Below are 20,630 nucleotides of genomic sequence, written 5' to 3' on the forward strand. Positions count from 1 at the left end.
GTATCATTTTGGGTTTTAGCAAATCATTCAGACAACAGACTAGAAAAAAGATGTACATTCTCCCATTTTCTTTTTTCTATTCGCTCCCTGTCCACAGGCTAGAGAGCTTGTTTACCTCAAAACATCACCATATGTATATTTAAACTACGCTGCACCACCTGTGTGGATTTGGTTACAGATTTCCTTGATCTATTAAGCTAGATTATCCAGATTGTTGCTTTATTAACTGTTGAGTTATATCTTGCACCTGTTGTTCAAATCAATCAGTAATGCATGTCACTGGATTAGGAGAGAATGCTGGGCCGCAGTGGTGTGCGTGTGTGTAAAGGATCAGCTCTGAGGCTAGTGGTATGGGTGTAACAGGATCACAAAAGTAGGTCCTGTAATTACTGGCTCAGTGAGGAGGGTTTGGGGAAGTCATACCTACAAGCCCCCCTCTGGATAATAATAGCTTTGACGTCAGGTGAAATGTCTTTTCCTCTATGATACATTTTAGGTTTCACAAGCACAGTGTGTTTGTCTGTATCTAAAGACAGGTTGAAATTAATTTGAAACTGCAGCCTTATTATGTTAGTGGACAGTTGGTTGTAATAGTTGCAATGTACTCCTTGTTTTACTCGTAGGATGTTAATGCAGCAGAAGTTGAATTTGGCAAATTTTGTGAGCTTAACTTAAGTGGTGAGTTTTACAGCTAGGAGTGTCATACAGGATCATGGATCAACCCAAGACGTCACTAATCAGCTCAGAGACAAATGGATGGGTGCTTTAAATCCTTTATCCTCCTTTAAAGAAAAATAGTGGGTCTGTGGCTACAGCTGGCCTCACAGTATGGTATATTTAATTTTATATTTGATTTATTTACAGACCAGTGTGTCTTCTGATGAATGAACTTCCGCTGATGTCCATTTGGTTCCTGCTGGCCTCCACTTTCAGGTAAGCAGTTGAGCTGGGCTAGTATGGAAAATGGGCAGACATGGACCAAAAAACCAGGGTCTGTACTCTATCCACATGATAAAACATATACACCCATGCAGTGGTCGCAGTGCATTATACAATAAGCAAATGAATAGTTTAGATTTTAGGGATTGATTGCTGCTGCTCCTCCACAGGACTCTAATCTGAGTCCTTTGCCATTCGCCATTGTGAAAATTGTAATATTGTACTGGTGACCTCCAGTGAAGGAATGACATTAATTCTAGTTCTCAAGAAAGGCACAATACATTGACAAACAGTTGCAATGTGGGGACACTTTTTTGTTAGCTAGTATACTCTCAGTGCATATACCCACCACACACAGTGCTTTTGACTTTGCACTTACAAACACTACAAAAGACATTAGTTAGGAACATTTCACACAACATGTAGCAATCATGGTGAAGGTGAAGGAGCTTTCTAAAGTGCCCAGGGACAACATTATTAAATAACACTCCAATGGAAAAAGCTACATTGCCCTAGCAAACCTCCAACATAGTACATATGACCCCAAGAACACTATACCCACAGTGAAGTATAGAGGTGAGGTACAAATAGTGCTAGGGCATTACACACCATTGAAGGAACATGAATGGAGTGATATGCTGGGACATGTTAGAGGATATTTTAAATCTCATCAGCAAGAAATGAGGAAAAGATGAATGTTGCAACAACCCCAAACATACAGCTAAAATAACTCGAGACTGGTTTAAAGCTGAAAGTGCTTGCATGGCTTATCCAATCTACTCAATTGAATCTTATTAAAAATGCAGAGGATTTTTAAATTGTGAGTCTGACAAAGGAAACCTCATGACCTTGAAAAACTACTGACAGCTTTCCAAATGCAATGGTCAAAATTTTATTCCAAATGCTGCAAAAAGCTACTTACTTCTTACTGTAGACATTTTGAAGTTGTAATTGCTAACAGCAGCATCAATGTCTGGATGTGTTTTTTTTTTTCCTTTTTTAAACATATTTTTGGTTTAACTTGATTTGAAATCAAGTTTCACTGATTTGACTTTAACTTGACTTGAAAATGAATGCGTAAAGATTGTCTGAGTACATTTGAAATGGATATATTCACTGGAAGTATATTAAATAACAAAGTGTCTGAGTATATGTGTCCCCTCACTCTATTGCAAGGGTGTCCAAAGTTTGGCCCCAAGGCCAAATGTGGTCTGCAGACAGATTTTAATTGGCTCATGGCTTCTGTTTAAGAGAGGGTTATAGTAGCCCACCTGCCAGTACGCTGCAGTTTTTCCTTTCACCTGATGGAGGCAGCAGCATTGTTGAATTTTAATGTATTGCACCATGCTGCGGTAACAACGTTAGCTAGAGTTTAAGAGCCTTTCCTCTCTGACTAGACCTGCAGCTTAATTTACTGAATGACACAGTCAAGACTGCAGTCATTAAGCACAAACTTAACACTGAGAAAATTTAAATACTGTTTCATAGAGAGCCACAGCAAATGTGTGTGCTTCATATGTCAAATGACTAATGTTTTTTATATTTAATATCAATGGACATGAAAGAAAGCATGAACATTACAATAAATATTAGGGAAAGGGATAAACTAAAGTAACTGAAGCTACCCATCTAAAGCACCAACTTCTTATCAAAGCTATAAAATATTAACCTTTTAAAGTTGAACAAAAAAAGTGGCTGTTTATGCTGTTTAATAACGTAATTTCTAAGTGTTTCTGCATTTATTTTATTCGTAAAGAACAATTTTATTTTGTCTCACAAATGAGAAAATTACTTTTTGTACAAGTAAACACTTGAATAGGAGTATAATTAAATAATTGTGAATTATTGTTAATTGCACTTAAACAGGGCAATTGTTTGTTATATTATAGAATTTGACTGAGTTTGAGTGAATTTGTTGCAGGGCAACACATTGTGTATCATGAAAATGCCAAGTATCATGATTTTTTTTGTTTTGTTTTTGGCCCTGTCGCCCATCCCTAGTAATAAAGTCACTGACAGCACTGTGCTTAGATGCTGTCGGATCCTTACCAGTTAGTTAATTATTGTTCGCATAGTTCATGGACATCACGACGTGGTCCACATGCCATCTCACTGAGAGCCTTTTGTGCGAACACTGTGCTGTGGATTCATATGGACAGCTTCCTCAAATATAGTATCATTAGTCATAGCAGTGTTTTCGTCTTTTGTTGAATACATACTTTTTGTTATCGAGTATAATTCAGTTTTCTTCCATGAAGGAGTGTTTGTCAGGCTATTAGGACAAACACCCATAGGGGACACACAGAGACAACTAACTGCCACACATTTTAATGCTCCAAACACACATTATTTAATGATTATTTACAAATTGCTGCAGAATGTTGTGGCATTAAAATTGACCATTTGTATTGTTTTCAATGGCATGATGAAGCTAAACTCAAGCCACAATGACTGTTGTGTTTTGTTGCAAAAAGATGTTTTGTTGGTGGTGACTTTATAGACAAACTGTCATTCTTTAGCCATCCCAAAAGTGACCAACCTAATGCCGTGACTAAACTTTAATGTTTAACGTAGCAATGCATAATAAACATTGTGGGAACCAAAACTGCACATGGCGTTAAATCTGCTAGTGTTATAATTATGCAAAAGAAAGCTCTGCTCAGTATTAATGTTTTTGTTTTTACATCTTATATCTTTTGTTTGTCCATTCTGTTTGTCCTATAGCATGCTCCCTTTGTTGCTGAAGGATGGTCTGCTCCTGCCTTATGTGGTGACCTCAGTGGCTTTTCTCTACCTTGGAGTGTACCTTCTTTCTGCTTTAGACAGAAAGTCAGAGGAAGAGTTCAGGCTGGACTCTTGTCTCAAGCTCACCCAACACTGCCTCTCCAAACACACCTTAAGTCTGCTGGTGAAGTTCACGGTAAGCAGAGCAGTATAACTCATAATTCATAGCAATGCTCATGTGTCCAGTGTTCTGCCACCTCAGTCTAATTAAAGCGTGCATGTACAAGACTCAACGATATAGTACGTTAAATTATCATTACAGAATTTGTATTGTTTCAGATATTTGAATGGTTTTCCTCTTAAACAACTGTTAATGGACTTCAGACAAGTCTGAAGTCTGAGACACTTTATATAGTGTGTGACATTATCACAGGCCTGGACATTTATTTACAGAAGCAGCATAAATAATGGGGCCTTGTGATAGAGCTAGGGTGTCCGTTAACATTCCTTCTCACTGATCCCTCACTCCAGGATCCTAAATAGACATGTTAATGTTTATACCTCTAGAAGCGTACTCTTCTCCTTTCACTCAGGCAAAAATAAACGGCTACTTATGAGGGCCTCTAGTACAGCAGATAGGTCGATGAGGGTGTCTCATTTTCCTGAAAAGCGTCAAATCTCTCAGGCTATGTGATGTCTTTCTCTGTGTTAACAGAAAATGTGCTCTTCATCTTGTCTTTTTACAGTTCAGAGTCTCGTTGGTGGCCATGGCTGGCTTGAGCTTTACGAGCGTGGTGCTGGAGCCTCCGGCTAGGCTGCCTGATTTGTTTCCAGTGCTAGTCTCCGTTTTCTCTTTCCTCCATTTCCTGGCCCTGCTACTATATTTCAACCTTGTCCAACTGACAGAGCCACCCAGCAAAAAGGGCCCAAAGAAAACAAACTGAGAGAGGGTCTCCAGACACCACTCGTCATTCAGTCTTCAGTAAGGTCCCTATGAAAAGGGCATAATCATGGAGAAAGATGACAAAGGGAAAGAAGGACGCCTTCAATTAGGACAGAATGGGTCTAGTTTGGAAAATTTAATTTCCTCTTAATAGGTGGCTTGGGGAAGTCCCCTCAGTTCAGTTTAAAATGGTGACAAAGAATGGAGGGAAAGTTTTGCTAAATGACACAAATATTATCACAGACAAAGCCCCTTAGCATGGACTGGGAGTATGGAAAAAATGAATATCTTGAAGAAGACCAAGTTACAAGGACCATCGTTTATTAACACATTTTCTACACATCAATAAATGCTTTTGTACACATTTATTCTGTGTATGGGTCTCTGTGAATAGGGCACTGAAACATCCTTAGAAATCCATGAATCCAAGATACAATTTACTATTTCTCAGATAAGGAGACCAAGCTTGAACCCAAACACTCTGACTGAACAACAAAGCAATATCCTCACAATAACTAAATACCGTGCCCACACAAAGGCTATATGTTAAAATAAAAATGCATCGACTTCATAGGCCATAAAACAAAAATGATGGAAAGGGACATATCCGAACACAATGCCATAAACCTGAAATACCAGAGGAACAAAAGTGCACACAACATAGGAGTTAATGACTGACATTAAAAAAATCCATTACAACTGTAAATGTTATCAGGTCACAAAGGGGCTATAGTGTTTCAGCTTGCACAAGCCCTGCAGCCACATATACACACACAGGAGAAGGACAAAGGAATATTGGTTCAGATACAATAAATGCAAAACAACACTGAGAAATTAAATAGGGATAGCATTTGTATTCTTTCCGCAATCCAACCAATTCACTGACCAGATCCACCAAGGACCTTGTTAGCCCTCTGCAGTTTCTGCTATTTGTTGGTCTGCATACAAGTTTTAATTGTGTTTGGTGGTAGGCATTGGATCCGGAGTTGAAGAAATCTGATCAAGCGTGTGCTGATGGGTCAGATGTAAGGACAGACAGCTGGAGGTCCAGAGAATCACAGCACAAGGCAGGAATGTTTTTCTGTGATTGTATGGTCAGGACATATAAGCCATGGTGATCAGTGCTACGTTCAAGGAGCAGCTCCCATGACTTTTCTTCCCACAAAGCAAGTAAAATATAGGGGGAAACATGGGATCTGTTAATGGGCCACCTTGCGCATTTGTCCTTCACGTGGCCTCTAGGGGTGATAAAGTGAGAGTTATATGATCCACCTTGAGCAGAAATAGGAAATTGTGTGGGCACCAGCTGTTCAGATTGCCGTTCTCAGCCACTGCCAAATAAAGAGACGAGAGATAAGCATGAAAACTACGGCTCTCTGCACAGTAATGTATGTGTGAAAACTTCAAGACAATCCAGATTTTCACTCTACTACAAACAGCTGCATGTGTGTACATCATTTTTTTCAGCTTTTTCAAATGTGTATAGATCTCAGTCTGCATCAGCCCTAATGCGGCAGCATGCCAAAGGTACAAACATTTTTGCAGCAGCGCAGCTTAGCGTACATGGTAGAATCAACATTTTGTCAGCTTGTGGGTGAAAAAGAAAGGCAGAAGCCCTTGAGGAGAGCAGGTTCAGTGTAAACGTGTCTCGGGCAGGATGGGAAGGTGTCTGCCGCTACGTCTGCTTTTGACACAAGGAGAATTGACTGGCAGCTACCCAGACGTCTCACTGTCTTCAGCCTGACAGGTAGTTCAATGTGCATCCCACATACTGACAATAAGATGCAGCATCTCCAAAGACAAGCAGAGCCATTCCATTTACATGAGAAAAAAAAGTGTTACCTTAAGATTTCCTTCAGAAACTCATATGAGCTGCCAGTCTGTGTTTTACCTGCGAGAACCACACAAATGGATTACGCACTTTATATTATCATCTTTGACATGACATATGCAGTCAGGATTATGAAAGCCTTGGCGAATAGGAAAAGCGGGGGAACTAAAAATATAACAGTAGACAAAACCCAAAAGCTCTGACAGCACTAACATTAGCTCTAAAAATTTCCAAGCTACATCTGTAATCTGTATTCAGATGAGACAAGTAAAACACGGTTCCAATCACACTGATGTATTAAATTCCACTGCAGATGTATGTGGTCATAAAAATGTATGACTGAGTCTGTATCAAATCCTAGGAGGGAGAAAAAAAAAGCTAGTCACCTGTCCTCTCAAAAGCCCTCTAATATACAGCATACCTTTAATTGTGTATCTGTTTTCCAAAGAAAAAGCATTAAAAAAAGCATAAAATTCACCCCAAACAGACCCCATTTATCCATCAATGGTGCCAGATTGATGTGGTGAGAGCAGGGTCTGTGACCCTTTCCACAGCCAACTGCTGAAAACCTATTTGTTTTATTACATTTTTAAGGAATCTTTCTTTAATACAGTCTATTAAGGCTGTCTTACAAATCTCCCCTGACTCGACCCCATCTACAGCCTGATCAATTTTTATACTGCTGATCCGTCCCCTTCCTCCTCATTTTTCCATCGCAAAATTCACATTATATAGGATTTTCTTATGGAACATTTGCCATAAAAATCCGTTACTACCTCAGCGGTGTACGCAGGCGGCTGCCTTGCCGTGACAGAGGGCTTTGGTGAAGATAAAACTTGTTTCAGCGGTAAGCAGAACTGTTTAAATGTTATTTATTTTCATGCTCCAAAGAAAATATATTGTGAAGTGCAACATTGATTTAGAACACAACAATGTCTCTGTAGGGGCGTGCGGTGGGCGGAGGCGAGGGCCGATTTATGAATCCTTTGCTCAACTCCTTTAATTGAATTTTCCAAATCTCTCGCAACACACAAATAATCAATACACCCCCCGGTCCTAGCAGGAAACTTACCTCAGAATTATTGTGCTCTCTTTTTCCATTTTGTGCTCATCAGCACATGCTTCACGGGGCTGACCACTTGGTAATGCCTGAACAAGTTGGGAAATTTACAGCCAGTCCAACTGTTGGGAGCAGGGACTTCAAGAACGCTTACTGAAAACTTTTCATAGTCCTAAAAAGCTTGCTCCAAGTGTTTCTCTAGGCCTTTCTACTGATTCTGCAACACTTTAGTGTAGGGATGTGTTCACAACACCTACATAAGTGGTTATAACTGACACAGACCTACATAAATATTTATAAACACTTAAGCGTCAAGATTGCATTTGCCAACTATCATGACAGTGTTATGTAGGTGTCATGTAGCCTTACAATCACTATTATAAACACTCCCCTACAGTACAGCGTTATTATTGGTTCTTTAGCAGTCTGACTTAGATTCTGCTCTCCTATCCCTCCTCTGACCTTTCCTATTCTGAGTACAATTTCAGCCATACAACCGCCATAAATGTTTGCAGAAGCCACTGTGAGAGTTTAAGAGCAGAAGAAACCCAGCATTAAGAACACGGATTCAGAGGTTTGTCTGTCAAAGTTAAAATATCCTTGTGGATTTTCTCAGCTGTCTTGGCGGCATCACACTGCCTGCCGCTCAACTTGGCCATGACACAAGCTAGTGTCATTTCCTCACTATCACATCAGCTCGGGTGACCATCTGTGTGCTGATGTGTGGAGGGTGGGATGCATGTTTGTAACAAGCCTAAATACCCTAATGGCAAAGAAGTAACTTTATGAGCGCTAATGTGCCGTTGACGCATGTCAGCACCTCTGAAGAGCCCATTATTTTACATGCTTTTTGAAATAAGAGTCTGATGTACTATGTAAACACTGTTTAAGTGTCCAGAGTTTGTGATTCATCAGTGTTGTGATGTTACATTTGCTCATGTGTACAGTGCTTATGTAAACTGTACATCATTCACAGACTTGAACAGCCTCACAAAAACAAACAGAAATGAATGAGTTTGCAAAAAAATAAATAAATAAAAAAATAAAGTCCATGATAAACATTTCAGGGCACGTGCCCCTTAAATACCTCACCTAATCATAAATGTCTCAAATGTACACTTTTCACTGGGCATTGGACAATGATTGAGAATAAAGGCTAACAAACGCTAGATATTATTGTAAATCAATCTCTGCTCTGGCCACCTCAGTTCTGTAGGCAAATGTTTGGACAAATATTTTGTTAATTTCCTAAGTGAAAATAAGTTAATTTGCTACAGTAAACAGACTTACATAAAGTTTTTTTGCCAATATTAGTGCACAATTTCTTTTATTTATTTGCTGAGCTGCTGAGTTTATTTGCTACTTATACATACATAGTGCCACCTTTGCGCTATATATGGGGTAATATGTGCAGAAGTGTGGTCTTTGTAGACAAATACGAAATGCATGCAACCAAACATTTGCATATGGTTGTATATCCAGTTCATTTATGAACATTAAATCTATGTTGCATGTTGTGGGGGGGGGGGGGGGGGGGGGGCACACCACACAAGAGCACTGCACTAATTTGGCCTACCTGTACATTATAAATAAACAAAATAAATAAATAGGACAGATGAACTACAGTCTGACGTGTATAAAATGGCTTCCTGTTTCTCTGCTCTCCAGTGTACTATGGTTCACTGTTGTCATGATTGTCTTATTTAATACTGTGATAGTGATATGTAACCACTTTCTCTCTAAATTACTCAGCCATTTTAATAATAGCGCAGAACTCAAAATAGTGTCAGTTCTGACAATCGCCTGACTGTAATTACTTGAGCTGATCACAATTTTTTCAGTGTTTAGAATTCATAATCATATGTTCACATCGCAAAACACAAAATGTGCGTTTTTGTCTGTCGAGTTGTAGCAAATGTACGTAAATGAAAAAGCAAAAGACATTTATTGGGACACATCATGAGTCATAGAAAAAAAGTTCTAACTTTTGACCTACTGTAACACCTTTAGAGGGCAGGGATGACTAATGTTTGTTTATTTGAGCTCAAGATTTGTCTTGGCAGTTATTCGGCCACTTTAGGTTTATACTTTAACAGTTGCATGGAGTAAATAAATAAAGACAAACTCTTCATTACAACTGTTTTATGGCAATTATATGCTAGCTAAAATTGCATGATTGTGACAGGCCTAGTCTCAAGAGAGACTCCACATCTCTCTCACTCACTCTCTCCCCCTCTCCCCCCCTCTCTCTCTCTCTCTCTCTCCCCCTCTCTCTCTCTCTCCAAAACAAACCTTTAACCCTTTGCAAGCCTTAAAAAAAAAAAATCAAGATCATCTGCCCTAACTCCATGCACCAAAATATCTACAGCATATCTACCACCCCCCATTTCCCCCACCCCCCCACAGCCTTGAATAACAATTTGTTTACTGAATGTATGTCTCACAGCAATACACGCTCAGTTCACAGTTCTGGGCGATCAACGTGAAAACATTGTGTACTCCGTTGTTGTAAGACTGGTTCTGAGCACTGATAAATTTCATGCTCCACCATGTGATCAAAAATGTGACATTCCTGCGGTGTCGAGCTACAAGCAGCGCATACGCCAACATCCTGGAGTGTGACTAATTAAAACAATTTTCAACGACCTTATCTTAAAAACATGCTGAACTTCATTACAATCCACCCCATTCACTTGCTACAAATCACCATTATGTGACTGGATCACAAGTGCAGCTTTGCTGAAGGCAGAATATGTGCTTGAAATAATTCAATTAATTCTGTTCCATGAAGAGCACTGCTCAGTTGTTTGCGTTATGAAAACTAAATGTTGTTCTTGCACTTCACAAAGAAGGAGTCCTTTATTCCAGCAGCAAACATTTTTATGGTCCTTAAGCACTGATAAGACCGAAAGACTAGAAAATGCCAAAGCCTTCTCAAACTCCATGTGAACAAGACCAAAATCTTAAGAGCTTGAAAATCAATCGTGGGCCATAAATGATTGGAACTCCAAATGTTTTCTTTCTCCACCGCTTTTAAGCAAAGCAAAAAGAGGTCACAATCATAATACTGTAATTTCAATCAATTCAGTGCAGGGCACCACTCACCCTCCTGTCAGAGTCAAACAAGGATCGTTCTGTGAAACAGCACCCATCTGACAGGGCACTGTAAGTGCACTAGTCTCTTACTAAGGTGGTATTAGTGTTTCACCTTTAATGGATCTCTTGAGGATTAGTGCACTGAAAGTTTAATGCTTTTCCAATACTACAATGTGGTGAAAAGTCATCCCTCTAACTTTCTTTATGTAAACAGGGTGATACTACACTGATGTTGTATTCTGCCTACAGGTGGAATGATGTATGCTGAGTTGACTCATGCTGGCATTAGCATATCTACGACATATAAGCAAAGATTTTAATTCAAACGGTCATGTGCAAAGGTTTGGGCACCCCTGCTCAACTTCCATGCTTTGTTCATTTTCTAAGTGACAACAAGTTAACTCATCCTCTACAGAGAAGACACTTTTAATGCACAAATACTGTTTATTTTCTGAAGTTAACATACTGGGAAAAAAATAAAATAACATCTGGAACATTTTATATTGTAGGACGTTTTTCCAACACATTAAACCCAGCAAACTGATACTCTGCACTAAAATGAGCAAAAAAGCCATGTTTGTTTAAAAGTGTGTCCTGTAGATGATCTATTAACTTAAATTTCACTTAAAATTCAACAAACCATGTAATGTGACTGGGGATGCTCAAATTCTTGCATAAATGTATGTAACCTTAAACTGTATATGACCAAAATAGGGTATAAACCCTGTTTGTATTTATTTTAAACCAAGTGAGATCAACATTAGTCTACATTGAATTTCCTAGTCTCACTGTTTCTCTTCCCTTGATGTATTCAACATGAAGCATTTTGTACTGATAAGAGAAAAGTGAACTTGAAAATCAGAGATGCTAATTATGCTATAACGATGTAAATGTCTGTGCTCAAATCAGTGATCAGATTATGACAGGTATTCTTTTTTTTTTTAGACCTGGCATCCACATCAAAGTCACAATTCTGGCACTGTGGCAACCCTGTCCAGAGTACTAACAGCAGAAAACAAGTCTTAATGGGTGTTCAGTTGAAGTTCAGCTCATTTCAATAATTTAGCTTCAATCCACTTACCTTGGAGGCAACCATCATGCCTTTGTGCTGCATTTACACAACCTGCAACTTTAGACGCTGGAAAGAAAATAAGATTAATAACGGCATTAACGGCAAAACATAAATATGAAATCCAGAAACAGCTCTACATTATAGTTCATCATCTTTGCCTGAATCTTTAGAGGAAAGAAAAGCTGAGCACACAGTAACTGTGAGTATGGCCAAGTAAACTGTGGAAACACATGGTGTGATGAGGACTCACTCAGCTCCATGTGCCTCTTGAGCTCAGTCTGCAAGTCAGCAGGACTTATCAGCAAGAAACTCTGCAGCTCACTGTTGCCCTCTATTGGCTACATTCAGAGAGATTATACAAAGACATTGGAATAAGTGTACATTATTTAGTACATAGGCAGATAAAGCTTAAACCTGGAATCTGAAAATCCAGTTTAAAATAGGTGCTTCATAAAGAGCACTGCAATATAATCCAATACTAGGCTTAATCTATGACCAGGAAACTGTGACTAATTTTATGTACATAAATCTATTTTATGTACATAAAAAGTGCACATTCAGTATACTCATTCATTAAATACTAATTGTAGTATTACGTTTAATTTTCACATGTTGAAGGGGAAAAAAAGAATGAAAATAACAAGGAAGGAGCAACTAAATGTGTCATACATACCACTAAAGCCTCCAGCTGTTTCCTAGTTTTCATTAGTGCTTCTATACATCCCTCCACTTTAGTTCTTAAAAAAAGCATTCTGAAAGGAAAAAAGGTAGATATATGCATTGGTGAGAGAAAGTCTATTAGTACCACTACCTAGGTTTGCTATTACAGGAGTTCAAATAAAAAAAATGTTTTCACTGTGTTGATTTGATTAGAAAAATATATATTTCAGAGACCAAAACATTAAAACTATGCACTGTGCTAATATGATACTTTTTCACAACTATATCTGTGATCCTGTTCTCAGGGAATATCACCATGCCATTACATTTGGCACTGGAATGGCTCTCCAGCAGGACTTTCCAAATGAATACTTTCTTAAATGAATCATAAGCTCATTCTCTTTATTGATGTTTTTATATATATTTAACTAGCTTCCTCTTAAATGACTTCACTATAAAATTCAAAACTAATGCTTGTCTTGATGGATCGAGTGGGGCCCTGTGTTAGTAAGCGCTGGAAAGGAAATAGGTCTTTTCTTAAACACTCCTTATCCAACTATTTTTAGTGCTGTCTAAATCAAAGGCTTTTGCCTGGTGATGAAGTTCCCTCCATGTCCTGTCATTAAATTCTGATCAGTCATAATGACCATCAGCCAAGTGGGACAAAGGAAATATCCCCTAATGATGAGAGATATCTTTTCGTTCCTATGGTCTGATAATGTCACTACACCACATAAAATCCAAACCAGCCACACAATGTTCACATTAAACACAAGCAAAACAAAAAGAGATGGTGTTTACAATTCAGAAGGAAAAACAGCTGATTTGAAAGAAGAAAAAATTTGATTACAATTTGGCATTGCAATAAATTGGTAATAGGAGTGTACCAAGTAAACAGAGAAAAACAATTCTTACCATGCAATGCTGACAAATGGCCATTGCTGGAAATCAGTTTTAAATAATCTCTATTAAACTGAATAGAAGATTTTTACCATTAAAATGCATCTAAATCTTTGTCATACCCTGCTTGTCTTTATGAATACTGTTACAACAAATTCACACTCTGAAAGACAAGAAAAGTAAAACTCAAAACTATGCGGTGATACGCAGGGTTTCACATAAGTACTCTCACCTTTCTTCTTCTGTCTGTGGGCCTTTTGGTCCCAAGGAACCGATAGTCTTCCCGCTGGTTTTGAAATTACCTGCTGATAAAGCACTAAATGTCAGCAATCTAACAAATCAGTATAAACAAAGTTATTAGTAAGAGTTAGCAGGAGTCTCATTACAGTGTAATAGGAATGTGCCAGAACTTCCAGTGCAGTGCTACTGCTAAAGCTACTGAGACTATGACAAAGATTGTTAATGACCCCTGCATTAAATAAACATGCATGTGTGTCCTGCCAGCTTTAAATGATACCAATCATATAGGTACACTTAGTGCTTCATCAGTGGTCAGTTTTTAATCACAGAACTGCTCTTCAATGGATGGGGTTTGGGTGGTGGACCACTCTCAAACTAGCAGTGACACTGACATGTGTAAAATTCCAGCAACTCTCAATACAGCACCAGACACACTCAGATTTGGGATGTAACAGAATACTGAATTCAGAATATTTCAGAACAAAGACAATGATTGCTCATTTATGTACTATTGAAAATCAGTGCATGACATGAAGATATACTCTAAATACAGAACTCAATTAACAGCTTCTTTATTAATAGTGAAATTCCTGCTAAAGCCTGAGTGGACTGATAAATCAATGTGATGGGCAGTTATTGAGCACAGTGTTACTGAGCTGTGCTACAGCCTGAGTAGACTGATAAATCAATCAATGTGAGCATTACTAAACTCCTTTGAACGATGAGTGGACTGAACAGTCTCACTAGTGGAAATGTTCATAAGTGATAAGCTTAGAATCAGTGATGCACTAGATTTGTGCATGCATTCACATCACATCACATCATTACCCAATTTAGAGTCTTTTTTTGTTTTGTTTTTTGGGTTTTGACAAAGCTTGTTTTGATCGTATTTTCGCTTTTTTAAGGGAACCTTACACAGGATTATAAGTGTTAAACGAAGGATGAAAAATGACCTTTAAAATGAATTTGAAACCGTTTTTCAAAACAATCTTAAGCACTGGAATACCCTGCACAAACTGAACTAAATAGAATAGGAAAAAAACTGATTGACAACAGGGACTCTTTATGATAATTATCTATAAAAAAAAATTTTTTAATCACTAACAAATGTTGCAAAACCTGAAAATCAATGTTACACTATGTCAAGATCATGGTATACAGTATAGACAACATACACTATATTTCCAAAAGCATTCAGTCACCCATCCAAATCATTGAATTCAGGTGTTATGTTCACTTTCAAGGCCACAGGTGTATAAAACCAAGCACCTAGTCCTGCAGACTGCTTCTACAGACATTAATGAAAGAATGGGTCGCTCTCAGGAGTTCAGTGAATTCCAGCAAGGTACCGTGATAGGATGCCACCTGTGCAACAAGTCCAATCATGAAATTCTCACTACTAAATATTCCACAGTTAACTGTCAGTGGGATTATAACAAAGTGGAAACGATTGGAAACAACAGTAACTCAGCCACCAAGTGGTAGGACACGTAAAATGACAGAGCGGGGTCAGCGGATGCTGAGGCACATAGCACAGAGGTCACCAACTTTCTGCAACTTTCTGTCGCTACAGACCTCCAAACTTCGTGTGGCCTTCAGATTAGCTCAAGAACAGCGTAGAGAGCTTCATGGAATGGGTTTCCATGGCCGAGCAGCTGCATCCAGACCGTACAACACCAAGCACAATTCAAAGCGTCAAATGCAGTGGTGTAAAGCACCGCCACTGGACTCTTCTGGTTCTCTGGAGTGACTAATCACGCTTCTCCATCTGGCAAGCCAATGGACGAGTCTGGGTTTGGCGGTTGCCAGGAGAACGGTCCTTGTCTGAATGCATTGTGCCAAGTGTAAAGTTTGGTGAAGGTGGATTACAGCATGGAGTTGTTTTTCATGAGTTGAGCTCGGCCCCTTAGTTCCAGTGAAAGGAACTCTTAATGCTTCAGCAGACCAAGACATTTTGGACAATTTCATGCTCCCAATTTTGTGGGAACAGTTTGGGGACGGCCCCTTCCTGTTCCAACATGACTGCACACCAGTGCACAAAGCAAGGTCCATATAGACATGGATGAGCGAGTTTGACGTGGAAGAACTTGACTGGCCTGCACAGAGTCCTGACCTCAACCCGATAGAACACCTTTGGGATGAATTAGAGCGGAGACTGTGAGCCAGGCCTTCTCGTCCAATGTCAGTGTCAGTGTCTGACCTTACAAATGCGCTTCTAGAAGAACACACTCCTAACCCTTGTGGAAAAGCTTTCCCAGAAGAGTTGAAGCTGTTATAGCTGCAAAGGGTGGGCCAATATCATATTAAACTCTAAGGATTAAGAATGGGATGTCACTCAAGTTCGTGTGTGTGTGTGTGTGTGTGTGTGTGTGTGTGTGAAGGCAGATGAGCAAATACTTTTGCAAATATAGTGCATCACCCAGCTCTACCCACCAACATAATATCTGGTCAACAGCAGTCCTGTAGTCCGAAAGTAACTGATCATTAATAGATCAGAAGGCTGACAATTTGTGTATGGCAATAAATAGACTACTTACAGTAGGTAATAGTGCACCTGTAGCGCAGCTATAAAATAGGTGAACCTAATGAATTAAACAGAATATACAAAATACATTTTTCTAATATTGTGAGTGCTCATTTACATTTGACCCAAACAACTAAAAGTAATCTTACAATAATGTGAAAATTATTTGAAATTAAAACAGCAATGTTAAAGGTATTTTCTCCTGTACTGACAGGTTATTTTAATCTACTGTGTGCATTTCTTCAATGTTTTCTGTGTTATAGTTGATATTATATATGAAATATTCCACTTAATCATCGCCATCATCATCATCACATATCTAAACAGATTCCAGTACCTTGAGTTTTGGCTGCTGGGCTCATGGCCATGGTGCCAGTCATAGGGGAGTAGACCCTGTCAAAAGTCTGCAAAGTCTGCCTCTTTAACGGAGTCTGGTAAAATCAAGTCATTCAACAAACACAGTCCAAACAGACAGACAGAGATCATAAATTATATTAGAACATGGCCATAAATAAAGAGGTTAAATTGGTTTAAGTGCTCATACAGTATGATGAGCTTTGACACAACTTGCTCATATTTGCTTTCTGTGTTACCAGTAAATAAACACTAAGTTAAAGCAGTTAAAAAAGAAGTTAAAAGTCAGAAGCAGGTGACCTGCGAAGTTCAAATCAATGAAGGATCAACGAGGCGGTTCTTACATTTTCCTTATCTTCTAACTGAAGGGTTCGTTTAACACTGCGAAAGAAAAAGGTTTCATTGAATAAATCACAGCGCTCTACTACTACCAGCAGAAAGAGCGACAACAACGAATATTCAGTCTCAAAATTCAGATGTAGGTTAGTAGAAAGCGATTAGTATACAAAATCCAGGTTACCTTATTTATAAGAAAATGCACTTTTATCTACAGAGCAGCTAGAAGATAGCCAGCAGCTAGACAGGGTTGAGTGGGTTTCCCAAAAGCGTCGTTCCACATCTAACCTAGCAGTTAAATGACAGAGAGACTATAGTTTTGGACGCTCGCTCGCGCTCTCTCTCTCTCTCTTTCTCTCTCTCTCTCTCTCTCTCTCTCCCTCTCCCTCTCCCCTTCTCTCTCTCTCTCTCCTTCTCTCTCTCTCTCTCCCTCCCTCTCTCCCTCCCTCCCTCCCTCTCTCTCTCTCTCTCTCCCTCTCCCTCTCCCCTTCTCTCTCTCTCTCTCCTTCTCTCTCTCCCTCCCTCCCCTTCTCTCTCTCTCTCTCTCCTTCTGTCTCTCCCTCCCTCCCTCCCTCCCTCCCTCTCTCCCTCTCTCTCTCTCCCTCCCTCCCTCTCTCCTTCTCTCTCCCTCTCTCCTTCTCTCTCCCTCCCTCTCTCTCTCTCCCCCTCTCTCTCCCTCCCTCCCTCCCTCCCTCTCTCTCTCTCTCTCTCTCCCTCTCCCTCTCCCCTTCTCTCTCTCTCTCTCCTTCTCTCTCTCCCTCCCTCCCCTTCTCTCTCTCTCTCTCTCTCTCCTTCTGTCTCTCCCTCCCTCCCTCCCTCCCTCCCTCCCTCTCTCTCTCTCTCTCTCCCTCCCTCCCTCTCTCCTTCTCTCTCCCTCTCTCCTTCTCTCTCCCTCCCTCTCTCTCTCTCCCCCTCTCTCTCCCTCCCTCCCTCCCTCTCTCTCTCTCCTTCTCTCTCTCTCTCCCTCTCCCCTTCTCTCTCTCTCTCTCCTTCTCTCTCTCTCTCCCTCCCTCTCTCTCTCTCTCTCCCTCTCCCCCTCTCTCTCTCTCTCTCTCCTTCTCTCTCTCCCTCCCTCCCTCCCTCTCTCCCTCTCTCTCTCTCTCTCTCTCTCTCTCCCTCCCTCCCTCTCTCCTTCTCTCTCCTTCTCTCTCCCTCTCTCTCTCTCTCCTTCTCTCTCTCCCTCCCTCTCTCTCTCTCTCTCCTTCTCTCTCTCTCTCCGCGGTTACCTCGGTGCTCGCTCAACGACGCTTTCGTGAAACGCAGTCCATGTTAACGCTAGCCAGTTAATTAGCTTAACCCAGCTAACTAGCGACGATTAAAAAGGCTGCTAAAGTTAACAGCCAAACTTACGGCATCGTATGGCAGTTTCGGGTGTTCTTCTGGAAAACTAGGCTAATACTGACTGTAAAACCTATCAAATTCATTTAGCTAGGTACTCAGTAAACTACGTTAACATGAAGAGCTAAAACTAAACTCGCACTACTGTTTATATTTTGGCGCCGTGCGGCAGGAATATACCTCCCCGGGAAACGACAAAATATTCTGTGAAACTGTTAAATAATGTGTATTACTCACTTAGCTCGTTTTGTCTATTATAATGTGATTAATAATTATTAACTATTATGAATGTATGTTTTCTGTAACTTATTAAATATACACGTGGGTAATACAGTTTGAAAAACGTTTCATGGCGCTGTTTCCCCCGACTTGATTTTTACTGCGCACCAGTCAGAACTCTTATGGTTGTTGTAGTCTGCGAGTTTCACACTTGTAGTCCACGCCTGTCGCTCCAAGAACGGGGGCTGACTTTCAACTTTCCACAGAAAGTTATAAACTAGACCTGAGCTCTGACCTTAGAGTTGTGGTTCTGCTTTAAAGTGACAGTTTAAGTAACTCTAGATTAACTTACTCAGTTTCCCTCAGCTGCTCCTAACAAGGCCTCGGTTATCAAATCACAGGGTGGTTTGTGGCAATGTGTGACATACTGTGATGTATAAAATGGACGATACAGATTGGGATCCCAAAAAACTTTACAGAAACTTCATTTCTGAGTCTTTTCAGGTACATTTACGTTTGGTCCCGGTCAGTATGTTGGACTTACTGCACTGTGCTTGGAGAAAAGCTCTCTGACTGTCAGGTATAAATGCACAATTCTATGTTTTAGAGCACCACAATATGTGTCAGTCCCAGATAATGATCTGAGGAAACCTGTTATACCTGATATTGTCACAAAGTCTTCCAAACGATAAAAATTCACAATCCTCTATTTTAGATCAGTGGTTCTTTTGTCACATACCATGTTGCCCTGTGATTTTACTGTTGCTCTGTCCCAGTCTATGCTGTAGTATGCCTACTATGGCCCAATCCCAGTTCGACATGATCACAAACCCTACAGCAGGTTATGGTTATTGAACTGCTGGTTGCTCAACTGGTGCTCAGAAAGCAATATGGGCTTTAGACAGACTGACTAAGCAGATGGTCTGCTAGTTGCCCTGAGATGCCGCATTGGTTCCACTCAAACGAAATTGTTCCCTGAATCAAACAAAGCATCAGAAAACCCCAGAAAGTTTGTTCTACTAATAAAGCAATTGTCAGACTAGTTTGACCTGTGACAGCACCTTTGGTCTCACATTAGGACTGCTTAACATAAGATCCCTTACATCTAAGGCTGCCATTGTAAATGTAGTCATTCCTGCCCTGTGCCTGAACTACCCCCACAGGATACAATTACATACACGATTGTTTAAATGGCTGAGAAGGAGGCATAGCAAGCACTTATACAAATGCTTTAATAAAAAAGCTACAAATTCTCTCCTTTTGCAATTTGTTTTCTTAGTAACAGTGATTGAGCTACAAATAAGAATGAGTCACAATCTACAGGTAGATTCTACAGGCAGAATTTGCTATTTTTTTTAATCAACCGTAATAACATATTACTTCTCAAATAAAGTAATAATTGCCTGAGATTTTAGTATTCACCTAAGTTAAACAGGGTCCAAGTAAATCAAACCTCTATGGAATCAAACTGTCCACTTAGGAAGCAACACTGATTGACAATCAATTTCACATGCTGTTGTGTAAATGGAACAGACAACAGGTGGAAATTATTGGCAATTAGCAAGACACACTCAATAAAGGAGTGGTTCTGCAGGTGGGGACAACAGACCACTTCTCAGTACCTTTCTGCTTTCTGGCTGATGTTTTGGTCACTTTTGAATGTTGGTGGTGAATGTTTTCACACTCGTGGTAGCACGATATGGACTCTACAACCCACACAAGTGGCTCAGGTAGTGCAGCTCATCCAGGATGGCACATGAATGTGAGCTGTGGCAAGAAGCTTTGCTGTGTCTGTCCGCGTAGTGTCCAGAGGCTGGAGGCGCTACCAGGAGACAGGCCAGTACACCAGGAGACGTGGAGGAGGCCGTAGGAGGGCAACAACCCAGCAGCAGGACCGCTACCTCTGCTTTTGTGCAAGGAGGAACAGGAGGAGCACTGCCAGAGCCTGCAAAATGACCTCCAGCAGGTCACAAATGTGCATGTGTCTGCACAAATGGTTAGAAACCGACTCCATGAGGATGGTATGAGGGCCCGACATCCACAGATGGGGGTTGTGCTCAGAACCCAACACCGTGCAGGACGCTTGGCATTTGCCAGAGAACACCAGGATTGGCAAATTCGCCACTGGCGCCCTGTGCTCTTCACAGATGAAAGCAGGTTCACACTGAGCACATGTGACAGAGTCTGGAGATGCCGTGGAGAGCGATCTGCTGCCTGCAACATCCTTCAGCATGACCGGTTTGGAGGGCCGTCCAGCCCTCCATGTGCTCGCCAGAGGTAGCCTGACTGCCATTAGGTACCGAGATGAGATCCTCAGACCCCTTGTGAGACCATATGCTGGTGCAGTTGGCCCTGGGTTCCTCCTAATGCAGGACAATGCTAGACCTCATGTGG

The 20,630-nt window shown here is 40.4% G+C and overlaps 2 protein-coding genes across 4 annotated transcripts in view; one reads left to right on the forward strand and one right to left on the reverse strand.

Moving 5' to 3' along the window:
• The window catches only part of alg6 (ALG6 alpha-1,3-glucosyltransferase), an 18,513-nt gene extending 13,539 nt beyond the window's left edge, over nucleotides 1-4,974 (forward strand). The window contains exons 12-14 of the mRNA XM_017721872.2: nucleotides 865-933; nucleotides 3,664-3,859; nucleotides 4,410-4,974. Coding sequence (XP_017577361.1) covers nucleotides 865-933; nucleotides 3,664-3,859; nucleotides 4,410-4,607 — 463 coding nt within the window. The 3' untranslated portion in view covers nucleotides 4,608-4,974. The remainder of the gene's footprint in view (nucleotides 1-864; nucleotides 934-3,663; nucleotides 3,860-4,409) is intronic.
• si:dkey-148h10.5 (uncharacterized protein LOC107988039 homolog) lies at nucleotides 4,911-18,184 on the reverse strand. 3 transcript variants are annotated; one of them, XM_037535002.1, is made up of 9 exons: nucleotides 18,030-18,184; nucleotides 16,688-16,724; nucleotides 16,327-16,420; nucleotides 13,458-13,527; nucleotides 12,339-12,417; nucleotides 11,916-12,003; nucleotides 11,675-11,731; nucleotides 6,449-6,497; nucleotides 4,911-5,937 (listed from the first exon to the last, which is right to left on the reverse strand). In XM_037535002.1, the coding sequence occupies exons 1-9, from the start codon at nucleotides 18,101-18,103 to the stop codon at nucleotides 5,931-5,933; spliced, it is 555 nt and encodes a 184-aa protein (XP_037390899.1). In that variant the 5' UTR covers nucleotides 18,104-18,184; the 3' UTR covers nucleotides 4,911-5,930. The 3 variants fall into 3 exon arrangements, with proteins under 3 accessions (XP_037390899.1, XP_037390898.1, XP_037390900.1); XM_037535001.1 differs by having other exon boundaries at nucleotides 13,458-13,530; XM_037535003.1 differs by lacking the exon at nucleotides 18,030-18,184 and adding an exon at nucleotides 16,864-17,021 and having other exon boundaries at nucleotides 13,458-13,530.
• Nucleotides 18,185-20,630: the final 2,446 nt, after the last annotated feature.

The sequence above is a fragment of the Pygocentrus nattereri genome, chromosome 26 (genome assembly GCF_015220715.1).
Source record: "Pygocentrus nattereri isolate fPygNat1 chromosome 26, fPygNat1.pri, whole genome shotgun sequence".
Taxonomy (NCBI): domain Eukaryota; kingdom Metazoa; phylum Chordata; class Actinopteri; order Characiformes; family Serrasalmidae; genus Pygocentrus; species Pygocentrus nattereri.